The 18,904-nt window shown below is 32.4% G+C and overlaps 1 protein-coding gene across 2 annotated transcripts in view; it reads left to right on the top strand.

The window, feature by feature from the left end:
• The window catches only part of SCAMP1 (secretory carrier membrane protein 1), a 101,889-nt gene extending 85,488 nt beyond the window's left edge, over positions 1-16,401 (top strand). For both annotated transcript variants that reach the window (XM_003759421.4, XM_031966173.1), the window contains 3 exons: positions 2,667-2,768; positions 10,640-10,757; positions 13,385-16,401. In XM_003759421.4, coding sequence (XP_003759469.1) covers positions 2,667-2,768; positions 10,640-10,757; positions 13,385-13,549 — 385 coding nt within the window. In that variant the 3' untranslated portion in view covers positions 13,550-16,401. The remainder of the gene's footprint in view (positions 1-2,666; positions 2,769-10,639; positions 10,758-13,384) is intronic.
• Positions 16,402-18,904: the final 2,503 nt, after the last annotated feature.

Genomic DNA, 18,904 nt, shown 5'->3' with positions numbered 1-18,904 from the left:
AGGATAAACAGAGTTTTATAGCCTTTTGAGTATAGTTCCAAAGATGTAGCTTCTATTTAGTGAACTTGCAAACCTGTATTACCAGTCTTTTTCTCTCTGTCTCCCTCTCTTTATAACCCACCAGTATCTGTTTCATCTGCTTTTTAGAGATAATTCACTTGCTGAGTTTCTTATAATAGGTTTCCTTATAATTGATTTCCTCATCTTCCTTCGTCCCTCCAATCCATCATTCACACTTCTGAAAATAATTTTCCTAATTGTATGAATAGGCCACTTCCCTATTTAGAAAACTTCATTGGATCCCCCATTATATCCTGACTAAAATATAAAGGCAACTTGTCAATAGAAGTCATTCACCATGACCATTTGTAAACTTTATTTTGTTGATTTTATAATTATTGTTTGATTTTATATTTATGATGGCAGGACTCCAATGTGAAATCACTTAGATTAAATGGTTCTGATGTCAATAGAAACACATAGGCAAAAGACTGTTCTTCTCCATAGTTAGCTCTTGTGTCAGGTACATAGGTCCTCTAGCTTTTTGAATGAATTCTTGAACTTCTGCAGGGATCTTAATAAGACATTCTTCTTCTAAGTTAACATTAGATCCAGATCTGTTTGTTGTCCAGATAAAGAAACTTCCCACATTTGAGTCTTCCAAGAATTTTTCTATCACATCTGGGTTGATTAAGAATGTCCTTCTTCACCTGTATGTGCAAGAATGTTTGTGGCAGATCTCTTTGTAGTGGCCAGAAACTGGAAATTGAGTAGATGCCCATCAATTGGAGAATGATTGAATAAATTGTGGAATATGAATGTTATGGAATATTATTGTTCTGTAAGAAATGACCAGCAGGAGGATTTCAGAAAGGCCTGGAGAGACTTACATGAACTTATGCTGAGTGAAATGAGTAGGACCAGGAGATCATTATATACTTCAACAACACTATTATATGAGGATCAATTTTGATGGACATCGCCATCTCCAGCAATGAGATGAACCAAATCAGTTCCAATAGAACAGTAATGAATGGAACCAGCTACATCCAGTGAAAGAACTCTGGGAGATGACTATGAACCATTACATAGAATTCCCAATCCCTCTATTTTTGTCCACCTGCATTTTTGATTTCCTTCACAGGCTAATAGTACACTATTTCAAAGTCTGATTCTTTTTGTACAGCAAAATAACTTTTTGGACATGTATACTTATATTGTATTTAATTTATACTTTAACATATTTAACATGTATTGGTCAATCTGCCATCTGGGAGAGGGGATGGGGGGAAGGAGGGGAAAAATTGGAACAAAACGTTTGGCAATTGTCAATGCTGTAAAATTACCCATGCATATAACTTGTAAATAAAAAGCTATTTAAAAAAAATGCCCCCTTCTACCTCTGGCATCAATTACTTATTCTTTTTTTTTTTTTTTTTTTTTTAATAGCCTTTTATTTAGAGGATATATGCATTGGTAACCAATTACCTATTCTTAACTAAGCCCATTCTTAGGGTATGTAACCTTGCAACCTGAACCCCAATTTTGAGCATGTTTCTATTCTAACATATCTCCCTCGTCTCTGGCTGGGTTGAGCTGCTTGCATGTGGGGAGAAACTTTTGTTTATATTGCCATATAGTGTGGGTATATATATTCTTTGCCTGCTTGCTGTGCTATATAACAATTAAGCTTTTGATTATATTATTTTCCTGAGTATCAATTTTCTGGAATTCCCGAACCCCAGATATTTTGCTTTAACCAGGTTGTGAGGCCAAATAAAGCATTGATATTTTGGATCCAGCCTACATTTCTAGCCTTCAGAGGCTTCTGACTGTTTGACCATTTTATTCCCCATGTCTAGAGTAAACTTCTCCCCATATTTCTGCCTGTGGAAAGCTTCTTTAAGACCTAGCTCCCATCTTACTTTTTCTGATTTTCTCAGCTCATTTCTTCCTTTTCAGATCTTTCATTCTATTTAGCCTTAGCATTTAATCTCTTTGTATGTACTCCCTTCTATGTATTTGCTCTTAAATTTCTGTATGTTTGTGATTTATGAATTGAATTCTGAAGTGTTTGAATTAAATATATATACTTGATTTTTCACCTCTACCAGATTGTAAGCTCCTTGATGGCAAGAATGTAATTGTTGTTCTCATACTACTTATGTGAAAGAAATATTAAGTAAAAGTTGTCAAAAACGTGAATTCTTCTGCTCCTGCTGTTGAAGTTTAGACAATATCGTTTAAATTTAAACTCCTTTAAAATGTGAATGTTTTATTAGTATGATTTTCTGGAAATGTGGAGTCATAGAACCTATGAATATATTTCTGTAATGCTACAATTCTTTGGAATAAGTTATTTGTCATAGGTTATTGTATTCTTAAGAGGGGAAAGTACCAAAAGATAAATCTGTTTATATATTTATTCACTAAAAAGGCCTTCCTAAATTGGTGGTAATTTCAAAGAGTTAAAACATGGCTTTTTCCCAGTTTCCTTCAATTGTATATCTATGTGCAATACAAAAGAGTTTTTTTCCCTTCAGTGATAGGTATTTAAATGGTTCTATGGGTCTGAGATACTTGTTTCCTCCTGTTATTTTAAATGTTATACATTAATGTGTGTCAAGTATAGTGAGAAAAATGTTTATTTTTTCCTTTTCTTTCAGGAGTGACAGTTCCTTCAGATTCTTTGTATTCTTCTTTGTGTATATTTGTCAATTTGCTGTCCACGTACTTCAGGCTGCTGGATTTCAGAGCTGGGGCAATTGGTAATTATTTAACTTTAATTTTTCTTAGTTGTCATAGTCTTAGCACATTCATGTAATATATTAGATTTCAAAAATATAAAGGTAAGGAATTCCATACTATAACATAAAAATATGCAAATGATATTTCTTGACTTATTTTTTTAACTTAGTTTATCAAAATATTGTTGAAAGATTACACTTGGGCTGAATCATTGTTTTGTAGATTATATTCACTCTGTTATTTTTAAAATAGGTTGAACGTGAAATTTAAAGACCAATCTGTTTTCTGTAAGTTGTATTAAAATTTTAAGTAAATTTTTATGCTTTCATAGAAAGCATGTATTTCTTCTCTGTATATTTGCCCTGTTCTGTTTTTTCTTCCTTAATTTCATCTTTTGAGATAACATGGCACCCTCCATATGTGGTCCATGAGGCTGATGAGGTAGTAGAGTCTGAGTTCAGACTCTGAACTCAAAGTAGCAGAGTTGTTTGTTGGAATGGATCCCCTTACAGATGCCAACAGAGATCTCTGTCATCTCACATTGATTTATTGTTGTTTCTTCTGCCTTACTCCTAGTTATTTCCTCTGTCCATCCTTAACTGGGTCACACATCTAGTCCTCTGCATGTTTATTTTATCCTCCACTGCTTTTTACTGTTTTGTATTACAGTCATGGAATCATAATTTTTTGAATATTTTACTCTGTGTTTCTTGGGGAATACTGACAGGACCTGTGAATTCAGTGATCTAGGGAACTCCTGGTTGAAGAATTTTTCATCCAATTCTAGTCTTCACTTTTTCTTCACCTTGCTAGTTTTTTTAAACAGTCATTCATAGAGAGCAGGGCTATCAAGCATGTTCCCTTTCTTCCCCACTCCCATGTCTCAGTTCCAAGTACTGCCCAAATCATATTAAGATAAAATCAGTAAGTGTTTTACAAAACAAATAAAAACAAATTTTGCAAGTCAATACATGGCCCACAGGAATCCTTATGTAGGGTTTAGTGGTCTTCCTTTTGATTTGACTTTGACACTACTGACCCAGGGCATTGAGAGCTGAAATGACTACCCCCAGAACACACAGCAAGGATGGTCAGGGGCAAGGGGTGATGGGTGGGCCTACTTCAGATTTGCTGTTAGAAGGAGACACTAATTTCATCATTCAAAAGTTTAAAAAAGGAGAGTTGTTTAGTCATAAATTAGAAAAGATATTCAGTATGATTATAGAAGTACTTAGGTTAGAAAGATCAGAGACGTGCTCCCTCTGTTTAAAAATGGGTCTGGTCAGCAGAGTAATGTGGTGGCCCAAATGGTATTGATATGCCTTACTGTGTCTCCATGTAGAAAGCCTTTTAAAAAAGGTCCGTGGGTAAACTGGAAGCCACTTAATTATGGTCACAGATATAAGAAAGTTATTTCAGGGATATTTTGAGCCTTAATTTCCCTAGACAATCAAGCAGGAGAAGGGCAGCTTTGATCCCTTTCAAGGAAAAACTTGTCTAATCATTGGGACTGAGGTGGATTAGATAATGATCCTATCCTATCGAAATCAAATGCAGGTTTTTCTTTAAAAAAAATTTTTTTTTATTCAATTATATGTAAAGACAATTGGGGGTGGTACAAGTAGGATTGGGGTTAAATGATTTGCCCAGATAGTTAGTAAGTATCTAAGTCTGGATTTGAACTCAGGTCTTCCTGACTCTATGACTGGTGCTTTATCTACTGTATCACCTAGTTGCCCTCTAAAATCAAATTTTAAAATCATTTAAAATTTGAGTTCTATATTCTCTTCCTTTCTCTCTCTTTTCTTTACCTTAAGAAGTTAAGTAATTTGATAGAGTTGACTTCAAGTCTAGCTATGCCTCATTAGCTCTTGTGTTTCTTTTGAGCAAATAAAAGATGAAACTTTTTCCTCAACATAGATTGTATAATTTGTTTATTTGTGGTGAAGTGCTGCAATATAGTTTATATCTTGGTCTACTTTTTCAGGGTGTAATTGTAATGCCGGAGAAACTGAGGCAGGAGAGAGATTAGAGAGTTTTCAATAGTTTATTAATTGGAGAGTATAATTGACTGGACAGGACTCTCATCTCAAATTGTCCAGTCAGATAGAGATAAAGATATACTGAGACCAAGGAATCCATGTTGGTCCCAGGGCTGTCATCTCAAAGAATGAAGCAAAGAATAAGAGCGGCCCCCTCCTTTAAATAACCCTAGAGACAAAAAAGGCGGGAAGGCTTCTGTCAGGTTGGGGGGAGACCATAACTCCTAAAAGCCAAGAGACAGGTTGTCTGAATACCCAGAGATAAAGATGTCAGTAAGGTATCTTGGAATATTTTAGAGGGATATTGTAAATTCTTGAGGACAGGAGTTCTGCTCTCTTGTTTATCTTGCTAGCAATTTATAACCTTAGAGTAAACGATTCCCAATCTTAATGGACTAGAGGGAGTTTTTATGACTAAGGGGATTTGACAGAACAGCTAAGGAAACTGAGACAAAGGAATCTAGTTTAGGGAAACCGAGTCAGAACAGTTAAAGAGAACTGAGGCATAACATAAGCAATCTCCATTTGTGACTAAAAAGCTATCCTTTTTATGTCAGTTGAGATGAGTTGGGGAATTAATGACTAAGAGAGGCATCTTCTCTTATATATATAAATGTAGATTTTAGAGAATTAATACATTGCTGGTGCCCAAGAATCTCTATACCTACATTATAAACTTCATGCTACGAGAGTTATTACAGCTATGGGAAAGATAGCCACCATATTCTAATCTGTACTTGAATCAGAATCCCCTCTAAACAATCTGAAGAAATGATCACCTAGCTATTGTTTAAAGATTTCTAGTGAAGAAAAGCTTTCTGCTCCCAAACTGATTGTTTTTGACCGTCTTTTCAAGTTTGCTTTTCTGTAACTTTCACCCATTACTGCTCAGGGGCCAGGCAAAAAAAGTCTAAAGAGCAGCTAGCTGGTGCAGTGGATTAGAGTCTTTAGCCTAGAGGAAGGTTCATCTTCACAAATTCAAATCCGACCTCAGATGCATATTAGTTTTGTGACCCTGGGAAAGTCCCTTCACCCTGTCTCCTCAAGATAAATCACTTCTATATCTTTGCCAAGAAAATCCCAAATGGGGTCATAAAAAATCAAACAAGACTGAAATGAATCATAAGAACAAAAATCAGGGCTAGGCAGCTATTAAGTACTTTAAAGGACTGTCATATGATGATATTAGCACTTAAGGAAAATTACTTTGGCAGCAGTGGGTACATTGAACTGGATTAGGTAGAGTTCTGGGCAGGAAGTCCAATTTAAGAGACCGTTTTAGTCATCTAGGTGAAAGGTGATGAGGATCTGAACCCTGGGGTCTAACTTTGTGAATAGAAAGAAGTGGGATGTAGGAGATATTGTGAATGTGAAAGTAATAAAAGTTTAATAACTGATTGGATATGTGGAGTAAGGGAGAGTTAGGAGTCCAAGATAACACTGAACTTGAGACTTTAGAAAGATAGTGAGACCTTTGATTGAAATTGGGAAGTTTGAAAAGGGATGTTGAGTTCAGTTTTACATGTTTGGAGTTTAGGAAATCTCTGGGATATTCATTTTGAAATGTCTGAAATAGGCAAGTGATGATGTGGGATTGAAGCTTAGAGGAGAAACTGGGATTAGAGATGTACTTTGAAGTGAGAGTATAAGAAGGATAAGAGAAGAGGACTCAGGACAGAACCTTAGGGAATAGCATGGTCATGATGTGCCAACAAAGGAAACTGAAAAGAAGGGGCCAGGCATGTAGGAAGCAGATCAGGAAAGAACAGATAAAAGTCTGAGAAGAGAGACTGGCAGCAGTGGGGGCGGAGAAAGACATGCTGAGAAGTGTTAGAGGTGAGAAAATACCATTATATTTGGCAAGAAGAAATTATTGGTAGGTAGGTGGTCAAAGGATACAAATAAATAGTTCTCAATAAAGATATTGCAGACTACTTTTTGTACATATTTGTTTGATTATTGTGTGTGTGAGACCATGGGATCTTTGAGGGCAAGGGGGTGTTTTCTCCCTCATTTGTATCCCTGGCATTTAAGATTCCTGGCATATAATAAGTGCTTAATACACATTTATTGACTTTTTGACCATTTGAAAGAATACTCTAAAACATTATTATTAAAAGAAATTAAAATCCAAATAATCCAATACTTCACATCCAGAAAATTGGCAAAGATGGCAAAAGATGAGTGTTGTGGGCCAGGATGCTGAGTATGTTAATACTGAGTAAGCCTAAGTTAATTCCTAACCTCCACCATACCTCTCCAAGACTGTTGTAAGAGGCATTGTGATGTAAACCTGGAATAATTTGAGTTTTTGTTGATCTGGGACCCAGTTATACATACTTTATATTAAAAGAGTATAAAAACAATTAGTTTGGCATATCCTTAGACCTGGAGGAACCTTCTTCTTGTCAGTTTTTTATTTGTTTTTGTCTTCTTGAATTGCTTTTATTTGCTTTGTTATCTGCTTCTAAGTAAGGGTATATTGAGTTATTGGGATATATTTTTTTAGTAAAAGTACTTTTTGGTTAAATCTAATTCTTGTGATCTTTTGCAGGAGATAGTCCAATAACTTGAATAATTAAATAGTCATTGTTGGAAGGGTTATGGAAAGACAGTAGAATTGTTTTTTGGCACAATCATTCTGGAAAGTAATTTGGAATTATGCAAATATAGTTAAGTACCTATACCCATTGACCAAAAGATTCTCAGGAATACATTCCAAAGAAGGTATATTGACAAAAAGGTACCATGCCTATCAAAATTTTTATGCCATTTTTCTGATAGCAAAAAATTGGTAAAAAAAAAAAAAACAAAAAAAACCACATATATACATTTATTGGAAAGTGGCTTAATAGTACATAAATGTAATGGAATATTATTGTAGGAATGAGAAATGACAAAGATGAAAAAATATAGAGAGGCATGGGACAATATATAAACTTATACAGAATGGGGTAAATAAAGCTAGGAACACTATATACATAGTGCCACAATAACAATTACATAATCGGAAAGAATAACAACCATAAACCAATTTGTTTTGCAAGGGAACAGGAATGGGGAGTCTGTAAGTTTTGGACATTATATGTAATGTCTTTTTTCCCCTTCCTATTTGTTGATCAGTTGTGATGAATTTTTTTCTTTTTAAATTTTGTGTCCTGAGGGATGATTACTAAAAGAGAACAGGGAAAGAAATATAGGGGGAAATTTGGGGTATCAAGAAAAATCTTTCTTAAAGAAAGATCATTGATAACTTTGAGAATAATTTCAGTATTCTGATGAATTCAGATATTGTAATTTCTAATTTGAAAGGATTGGGGTGGTGGTGAATGAGAAGAGCAGAGATGGAGGCAAGTGAATGTAGACAATTTTTTCTGTTGAGCTTGAGAATGGGAGAAGAGATCTAGGATAATAGTTTGAGGGTAGGGTAGTATCTAATGAAGGTTTTTTGAGGTCATGACCCTTGAAAATGTTTGAAGGCAGTAGGTGATAAACTAGTAGATGGGGAGAGGTTAAAGATTCAAGAGAGAAGAAGAGTGATGATTAATGGAAAAGTGGTAATCTACTGGAGAAAATGGAATGGATATGATCAAATACACAAATAGAGGGAGTGAATTTAGACTAAAAGAAGAGCCATTTCTTTGTCAGAAAGAGTTCATGATGATGTCAGCGGCTTTTGAGATAGAAAATGGAAGAAGATGGAGCTCACATTGAATAGTCTGTTTATCCTTGAAAGTAAGGAGAAAGGTTCTTGAGAAGAGGGAATTAAAGATGACTGCATTGCTACAGAATCTAAATGATATTGAATAGAAAGAATGAGTTATGTATTCAATCAGCATGTGAGAGTTCTTTTACCTTCATGTAGTAAGTTTTGAGTAGTGGTGGAGGAGGTAGATGATGGGTATAATCTAGGTTGAGGCAAATTTGGCAAGAGAAGAATGGTGATAGGATAAGGGTGTACAAGGGATTCAGTGCACTAATGTCAGAATGGCTAAGTCTTTATGTGACTTTGGAGAAGGAAGTCAGAACTACTTTTATCTTTCACTGTCTCAAGCATAGGCAAGCTGAAGTAGAGGACTCCTACTTAGTCTTCTCTTTCTGCTGTAGTGTGAAAGGCTCTCTCTAGAATACAGCAGATAATTGTAAGAAAGATTGAGTAGTTGTCAGGATTAAGATGCTACATAACTTTATAATTTGCAAAAACAGATTTAGAGTAATCCTTTATGAAAACTTTAACGGATGCATTTTATAATAAAATAATGTTAAAAAATTACCAGACCTTTATTATTATGCTTAATTGAGAATTGAATACATAATATAAATGTCAATAATGTCATAATCATAGTAGTGCTTTTTACTTGATTGTCAAATATGAAATTGTATTATTAAAAATACAGAAATTTTCTTCTTAGTATTTGTCATAGATATGAATTATTTTTTTTAAAGGAGCATTCAAATAATGCTGCTGATGTAATGTGTCATATGTTATGATATGCCATATCATATGATATTTGGCAATATCAATTGCCAAAAATGGGAATTTCTGGCATCAAGAAATTAACATAACATATAATTAGGTGTTCAATAAATGTTGGTTAATTGAAATCAATCTTGCATTTTGGTTTTTATAATTTGTTTAGTAGTCCTTTCTGTGGTAAAACTTAAAATGATGATGTGTTGTTTTTTTCCTTATAATAGCAAATGATATTACCTTGAAAATATTTTCCTCTATTTTCTAAAACATATATTTCTCTGTAGCATGCTTTTGTATTTGAATTTGTGCTAGTTTGTATGTGAGGATAGTTTTCATCAGCTATTACAAGAACTTTTTAAATACTAAAAAAACCCAGCTTCATTCTAAGTAGAACCTAGTCATTTGTCATTGAGGAAAAAGGAAAATTTAAATTTATTTAACCATATAATAATTCTAGGCAAATGTACTATTATGAAATTATTAACAAACCAGCCATTTCTCATTATTTTAATGTAACAGAAGCACCTTACCTCATTATCTTAAAACACTATTTTGTGTCATGCAAGACCTACTACAGTTTCTCATGTTGATTTGGAAGTGATCTGGAGTTTTAAGAGGCAGTGCCATGGTATGGCCTGTTATTTCATGGAGATTGACTTTTGGAGGTGCTTTTTTTTCATGTTTCTTATGAATGTCTTGAGTTTGAGTCAGTGAGGAACACTTGTGTGTTGTCTAGAGTGGCTTATTAGCAAAATATTATCTACCAGTAGAGGAGAGTTTTGGCCATGACATTTCAGGAAAAGCACTTTACTAAGGCAGAGATGTGAAACACTCTGCTAGTGGGAACATGCAGTCCCCAACATTTCCCGTAACTCAGATTAAAAAGTCATTAAGAAATATTTAACTAAATAAAAATAAAATCAAACATAAGATGACACCTGAAGAAGTCATAAGATGCATTTTAAAACTAAGTCAATATGTGACCAGAAGGGAATCCTCTTGTATGGTTTACTGGTCTCCCATTTCTATTTGAGTCTGACACAAAGAAGCAAAAGGCTTTCAGAGGTTGGGGATGGTATCCATGGTGAAAATTCTCACTTTAGTGATATCTCTGTTGCAAAATAGGCATAGAAGTATCTTAGAAAGTTTTGTGAACATTTTAACACATTTGATTTAATTGTCATTATTAACATTTATACATAAAGTTTTGGAAGTGTTTGCAATCAAAATGCAATCAAAAAGCAGATCCAATGTATTGTAAAAAGATTTCAAAATGAGTGATGGTTTTTAAAAAGTGAGACATTCACCTGTATTAATGTATTCATCTGTGTTAACTTAAATGTCTGTTTCCCTTGTCTTTATTGGTACAACACAGTGGTTGGATTTCATCTTTAACTGGCCTCAATAAAAGTATTCCTGTTGGAATCATGATGATGATCATAGCAGCACTTTTCACAGCATCTGCAGTCATCTCTCTAGTTATGTTTAAAAAGGTAAGATGAGCTGTATGACTTTAGACTTCCAAATTCTTTCTCCTTTCCCTACCCCCTGCACCAGACATTAAGCAATCCAATATACACATGGAATCATGTAAAATCTTTTAGTCATTTTATGGAAGAGCTTTACCCTCACAGGATTGTTTTGAGGATCAGCTGAAGTATGTATTCTGTCTAAAATTTTTTACTTGTATGTAGTCTCTTTCAAGTATACATTATCTACTATTGTTAGTCCTCTTATAGTTAATAGTGATTAAAAAAAAAGGAGTTTAATATATGACATATTTTTGAACTCATAATGGCTCATAGCAGTTCTTTTTTGAAGTGTCCACAGATCCATCTTTTCCATAACTTGTTCTAGATTTTTTTGCTAAGGACTGAAGTAAAATATCTTAGCTAATAGTTTGATGAGCCCTTCTTCCTTTTTAAAAAGTAGAACATTTGCCTATCTCCAGTCCTATGTCATGTGATTTTTTCAGAAGTTGTCAGGGTGGCTTAGTCTGATTCATAATCATTTTCATGCAATAAAAAGATAAGTTTTTAAAGTTGTATCTGGGATGAATTAAAGTGGAGAGACTGGAGGCAATGTGGTCATTCAAAGTTATTATAACAGGCAAGAAGGGTGATCTGAATTAGGGTGAGAGAAATAAGAAAGGAAAGGATAACTGTCAAAGTTATTGCTGAGGACCTCAGCAGAGCCTCATACTCTGGTTATGAGAAGAACCAACAAAAAGTGCTTACTGCAGTCTTAGAATGGAAGTGATATTGGTACAAAGGTCAAGGAAGCAGGTTTCAAAGGAAATAATAAATTTGATTTTAGTCTTATTGTGAGATAATTGTGAATACTTACTGGATGGTGATTAGTGTTTGTGTGTGTGTGTGTTTAGTTTTGTTTTGTTTTTTCCTTTAAATTTTCTTTCACACCTGAACTTTTTCTTAATCCTTTAAGGTCCATATGTTGTTAGCCATTAATTGTATCCACCAGGGGTCAGGCTCATCAATAAGTTACTAGTTTAAAAAGAAACCTGTGTCCCTTTGGGAATTAGATCATAAGATGAAAATGCTATATGAATTAAAAACTGAAGTAAAGTAAAATTAGTTTTGATTTAAAAATGTGTGATAGCCTTACAGAAAGTTGGGAATGCTTTGGAATATTAGATAGCAGAGGTTAGGGTTGATAATGACAATTTTCAGGTGGCTATTGATAGTTTAATATTTTCTTAATGTGCATCTTAACCAGTGTTTTATTTCAACACAAAGACTGGTTTGAGTATTACTACATTAAAAAAATAACAATTCAAAGTAGTTTTTTCATCTTACTAGGCTTTAAATTATTAACATTTCATTTTGACACAGCAGATATTTTCTGTCAAACATTCAAAAGAACCTTTTAAAATGCCACAGATTATTGACTTATTAATTTAAGGGAGATTTTTTCCTGTGGTTTGGTATCATTATACTAGTTTTGGTTGTTATGTTTTCCATCAGTTGCCTCTTTTTGATTTTGTGTTGTTTTAATCATCAACATTATTTTGAATTTGCTTTCTTCTTTCTATTTCTTTGGTTCTCCGATTTCAACATATTTCTCATTTCTTAAAGTACATCAAATTTCATACTTGATTTAGCCCTCTTTCCATATGTAGTAGCCAACATTTTATCACAAATGGTGATGCTCTGAACATTTTGAAAATCTTGGGATATAGTCACAGAAGTGGATTTTTGGGCCAAAGAGTTTGAACAGCTTAGTAATTTTGTATAATTGAAAATTATTTTCCCAAACAGTTTATAGCTCCACTAATAATGAATTAGCCTATTGTCTTTGCCCAGCCTTTTGATTTTCAAGTTTTCTAGTCATGATGGATGAGTTCATACCTCAAGATTGTTCCAATTTGCACTTTTGTGATTATTAGAGATTCTAGACAATTTTAAGGCACTTATTGTTAGTTTAATATTTTTTTAATGTGCATCTTAACCAATGTTTTATTTCAGCATTTAAATTTTTTTCATTTAATAGTTTATTTTCTTTCCTTCAAACTTCACAAATAATTTAGAAGAAAAGAAAAAAATCCTTATAATTAAATATGCATAGTGAAGCAAAATAGATTCCTTCTTTAAAAAATGCTTATCATTCTGGATATTTAATTCATAATACAATTTATTCAAAAATCAAAAGACATTTAGTCCATCACTACCTCATCAGGAAATAAATAAAATTCTTCATAATCAGTCCTGTGGAATCCTGATAGGTCACTTTTGTTAATCAGAGTTCTTAAGTCTTTTTAATTTTAGCTTTAATTGGTTTTACTTATGCAAAAACTTTATAGTTTTATGTAATCAAAATTGTCCATTTTTTCTCTTGTGATTCTTTTTTTTCCCCTTCTTTGCTAATAAATTCTTACCCTATATATATAGAGCTGAAAAGTAATTTTTTCCACACTCCTTTAATTTATTTTTCACAATTTCTAAGATATAAGTGATAAATCCAACTGTAATTCAGTTCTTCTTAGCACTTCTTTCTGAGATTCTTCTTTCTGAGCTACTTAAAATTTTGTATCTCTGTAGTTGACCAGAACATTTAGTATTTAGTTGTTTTTTTCCATTTACCTTCTCTTTTGCCTCCATAGGTGCATGGACTATACCGTACAACAGGTGCTAGTTTTGAGAAGGCCCAGCAAGAGTTTGCAACAGGTGTGATGTCTAATAAAACCGTACAGACAGCAGCCGCAAATGCAGCTTCAACAGCAGCAACAAGTGCAGCCCAAAATGCTTTCAAGGGTAACCAGATTTAGAAATATCTCCAGACAACAATGCATTGTTACCTTTTGACTGTACTTTTTCTCAAGTTACTGTATTATTCTATGAAGATTTTTATGTTTGAAATACACACTATCCACAGCATGTATGTTTCCTGTTCACCTGTGCATGGGCAAAAACCAGGAAAAGTTCTTTGTTTTAAATCCTTAACTTTTTTTTTTTTCTTGAACAATATTTCAGTACCCCTCACAAAGAAAAAGGTTATACCATATGATAAATAAATATTCTCCATATTTTCTGGGGGATGAATGTTTCAATGACTTATTTCAGTGATGGAACACTGAAATTATTATGGTACTTCATTATGATTAAAAATATATTTAGGTTTTAGCTGCAGTAATTCCTTTGAGAATCTTTCATTAGATATGAGGAACATTTAGGAGCAAGTGCATTGATTCTTCATTCTTGTCTCCCTGTTTGTACGGAAAGAAATGGGATAGGCTGAGAGTTTGGGAATTTCAATTTGGCTTGCTGGTGTGGAAACTTTAAAAATTGAAGATGATGGGCCTGTGTGCATTCAATAAAAACTGATGTAAATTTCTTTTAATTTTTTTTTAAGTAGTAATTCTTTTGATATCAACTTGTAAGCTTGCATGAGTACTGTTGAGTTATTTAATAAATTAGTATTTTGGTTCAGCATTGATCTGTACCATTTATGATTACAGGATTTGGTGGAATGTTTTTACAATTATAAAAATGTTTTAAATAGAGTATTATACTCAAATAAAAGTTGATTTGGGGGCTCAGTTATTCTAACAGTAGAATATGCAATGCATTGGACAGTTGAGTTAAAAGAAAAAGAAATTGATGGAATAGAATTAAGTGATTATACTTGCTCTTTAAAAAAAAAAAAATCAGTATTCATGTCTTAGAGAAAATGCCGTTAAAGAAAAGATGTTTTCTTATTTCTTGACATACTCTTGTGGTTAGTCTTTTCTACCCTTATTTGGAGGGAAATTTTGGTTGTATTTAGGACTTAAGTTTGTGTGTGTAATTTGTGTTTTAACAATGAAAACGGTAATTTTAACATTGGTATTTACTTTCCTACCTTTACAAATCAGGTTGCCCTTTGTCCCCAAATATAAATATACAGTGTTTTAACTTATTTTTCTTCTGTTATTGTCACTGCTAATGATTTTTTAAGCTGATGCTTCACACATACTTGAATTCCTTTTATTGCACTTCAATCTTTGGGGTTTGAGACAAATCAAGTGAATTGTTTAAATTCTGCAAATAACAAGACTACTTCCAAGTGGAAGTAAGTAGTAAAATTAAAACATTCAAATATTCAGCTTATACTGAGAAAGGAAATAAAAATAAAGCTAAGTGTATTAATTGTGTAGGTTATACTACTCACTTGCCTCCATGCTCTGTAGAAGTTTTCATTGTATAATGTTTGATTTTATACCTTTCCAAGTCATCTTTTAAAGCCATGGAGGTCCTTGAGCAGTTTTTAAGGAGAAATAATACATTTATAGAGAACGGCATATATTAACCTGATTTTAAGGAGATTTATATGTAGGGAGTATAATGTTTGAGCATAATGCAAAAGCCTTATTTTTCAAAAATTCATATCCAACACCAATGAATAAATACTTTAAAAAGATTCCCCCTCATACTTTCTATATTATAAAATTAAATAAAATGCTGGATATACTTAGCGACCTGACTGATCTTAAGAATCATTGTATAAATAACTTGGCCAAGGAATGTGGATCTAGTTAAATGACGCTCTGTTAAGTTTATTTGGGACTATGACGAATCTGTCTACTTGGAATACATTTCTACATTACCCTTAGGAAAATCTAGTTCCCATTATAAAGTTTAAAGCTATTTTTTTCATAAAATCATTTTCTTCAGTAATAATTTCTGCACAAGCTATAAAATAAACATTGCAAATGAAATCTTTCAGATCAGTTCTTCCTGCTGCTAAGAGATATCAGAGTATTTAATGAATATTTAATGTTTTATTTTAATAATTTTTTATTCGTTAAAAACACATTGACTAATAAATGTCACAAGTGCATTCATTCATTCATAGTCATCACCTCATATTCCAAATCAATTTTGGTGTTTCCTTAAACCACAGATAAAAATTCATTTTGGGGAGGATATTTAAAATTTTAAAAGAAGATTAGATTAATTATTGTTTCCTTTGGAATGGAAATGCTTTCATATCCCCAAAAGGGCTGTGTTCAAATTAGCATTATGAAGTGTAAAAGGATTCCTAAAATCCTTTTTTTTTTTTGTGTAGGGGAGGGGTGGGGAAATGTTTTGAAATTGATTTGTTTGGATACTCTTGTTACAAATTCGTGTCTACAATTGTATTGTTTTTAAAAGAGAAAATTTGTGTTAAAATAATAGTGTGATTGTCCATAGCCAGGTGTGAAAGGGGTTTTAAAGGAATTACTTTTCTCTGGTCAGTAAAAAAGTTCATATGTTCACTTTGAAAGCCAGGGCTATTTGTTAAAATGTTTTATACTTTATCCTAAGATTTCCAGGTATTTCCAGTCACAGAGCAATTTTAAGACCCATTTAATTTTTGTTTTCTAATAATAAATTGTGACTAATTTATTTCAAAGTAAAGTTTGAACACTGGAAGTCATTGCTTAGTGGTCTGTAATTTAGGATTTGGATTATTTATCTAAAGGATGTTTGTATATTTTGTAAATGACTAATGATGCTTTGCTATCATGGTGACTGTCTTGGTTCTATATAAATGCCCTTCTCATCTGTCCCTCTGATGTTGCATGTTTTGAGTAGTTTGAAAGTTTTGTATATTTATTGTATTAACAGAGTGTCATAAAATAAAATACTGTTTACTGGATGTTTGCTCTGTATAGTTTTAAAGAATATATTAAAATGTTAAAGACACGAATTACACAATAGGTCTTACTTTACAGAGAATTCCACATTTCAAGTTTTAAAATATATAGGTAATTTTATAATCTTTTGAAACAAGAAATAACATATTAGACCCACTTAAAATCCGACCATATACAATGTTTTAAGAAAGTATTTAAAAACATTCAATGGATATATTTTTGTCTTATATTGGATTAAAAAGGAATCTTCTTTGAAGTAATTAAATCCAGATGACCAATCTAAAATAAAACTACATTTAATGTTTCCTGTCTAAAATTGAAACTAGGCTTGTTTGATTTTTAAAAAAATTTAATTGACACTTTTATATCAGTATTTTTTCTGTTGCTTTTGTTTCCTTTATGTCCTCCTTTGCCCTTGTCCTCCTTTCCCTACCCCCAGCATGACTGTTGAATACCATTTTATGGGCTGGTGTGGAGAATAAATACCTACTGTGTATTGCTGGATTCCCATGTTCTTAGCTAAAGATGTTTTTTTTTTTTGCAAAAACTCAATTTGAAAGGATGTTCTTGGTACCCTTCACTTTGGGTGACACATTTACTTTAAAACAAATAGTATTTTCACTTTGTGAGTGTTACCTTAAAATGTAAGTTTGTATTTTCACAACTAGTTTATCATTAGGAAAATGTTTTTCCTAATTAACATTTCCTAATCCACATTGAATAATGTTTGTATTTTTAAAAGTTTTCTTTACTTTTTTTTGTTTATTTCTATAAAGCTATATCTTTGTGGTTCGTGCAGTTTTTTCTATTTATTGCTTTGGTTTTTTTCCTCAATGTTAGCTTCAACACCAATTTATACACTTTTATTAGGTGAAAGTCAACAATTATTGCTACTGTTCATTTATAGAATTCATTGACTTTAGCATTTTTTTGTTCCTATGTATGGAATTGTTATGGTACTTGTACACTCGTTTATTTCCCCCACTTGTTTAGTAAAATTTTTAGAAGTTATCTGTTGATTGAATGTAGTTTGAGCACTCCAGAAGTAAAATAAATATCGTTAACTAAAATGTTGGATTAAAAAAAAATTTGTTCCACAAACCTATCTTTTAGGATTTAATTTACTATAATACATTGATTTAGGACAAAATGTAATTTAAAATCTTGAAACTATAAAAAGAATACAGTGAAGATTTATTTCAAACAGCAAAATAATATTCTAGGACTTGGTATTTAAACAACTCATATTTATGACTTAATTTAGTATTACAGGAATAGAAATGTTTATTTTAAATATCATGATATTTTCTTGTTAAAAATTACTAGTTTCATTTAGATAAGGATTACTTCTCCCCACCCCACCCCAGCCTTGCCCAAGTATCAGTTTATTGTTGTGCTAACTCCAGAGATGGTTCATCAATGTAAATCTTAATGCTTAAGAAGATCTAGTCATTTTTTAAGCCTTAAACTGCACCTAAGCTATCCTGGATAGATAGACATTTGTTCATTTAAATTCTCCAAACAAAAGATTACACTAATTAATTAAGTCCTCTAGTTGTCAGTCCAGACTTTTCTTTTAATAGTTCTGTAATTCATTAAAAATGTTTTAATCAACTTAACAGATTTTCACTAGTACCATTCCCTTTTCTTAATATTCCATTAGTATTATATTACATATTAAGAAAGCTACAGTATAGTAATGCAATAAGTCATATTTAGATTATATGAATTTCATAGCCTCACCTAATGTGCAAATGTTGATTCATTTCATTTTGAACCTAATGACATGGCTGATCTAAAATCTTACCTGTTGAAAGCTCATTCTTTTATTTCTTTGGGACTAGATTATAAAACAAAGTAATTCTCCTTTTTTATATATTGGATTATGAAGATAATTTTTAATCCTATGTTTTTGTCATTTATGAAATTTATCTGCACAGATTTTATTCTCAAATCTAAGGGTTTTTAACTTTTGGGGGGGGGGGTATCATGTAGTTCTTTGACAGTCTGGTAAAACCTAAATCTTGGAACGTTTTTAATGCACTAAATAAATAAATAGGACTACTAAGGAAACTATAGTTGCATTGAAATAATTATCAAAATATATTAACACCCCCCCCCAAAAAAAAAAAAAAGCACACCAAATTCATAGAACCCAGGTTAAGAATTCTTGCAGATCTGATCCCTTAATTGTTAATACTCTTATGTGGAACATAAAATCCCCCATAACTGCTGAAATATATTGACTAATTTTATCTTGGCCTAATTTAGCAGAGCTCATCTAAGGTTTTTTCATGTAATAATTGGTGGGTCCTTACATATCAAATCTCTGCCAGAAAAATAACCCCTAATTATTGGTTCATTTAATAGTCATTCTAGATGTAAAGGCCCAGAATTAGATTAAAGATGAAGTAATATTACTGACATCCTTGCAATTCTATCCTAATATCTTCTCAAGAGTACAACCCCTTAGATTAAACAATACTGACCTGGTGATAGAGCAAT

The sequence above is a fragment of the Sarcophilus harrisii genome, chromosome 1 (genome assembly GCF_902635505.1).
Source record: "Sarcophilus harrisii chromosome 1, mSarHar1.11, whole genome shotgun sequence".
NCBI lineage: Eukaryota > Metazoa > Chordata > Mammalia > Dasyuromorphia > Dasyuridae > Sarcophilus > Sarcophilus harrisii.
This window is presented reverse-complemented; position numbering and strand designations above follow the sequence as displayed.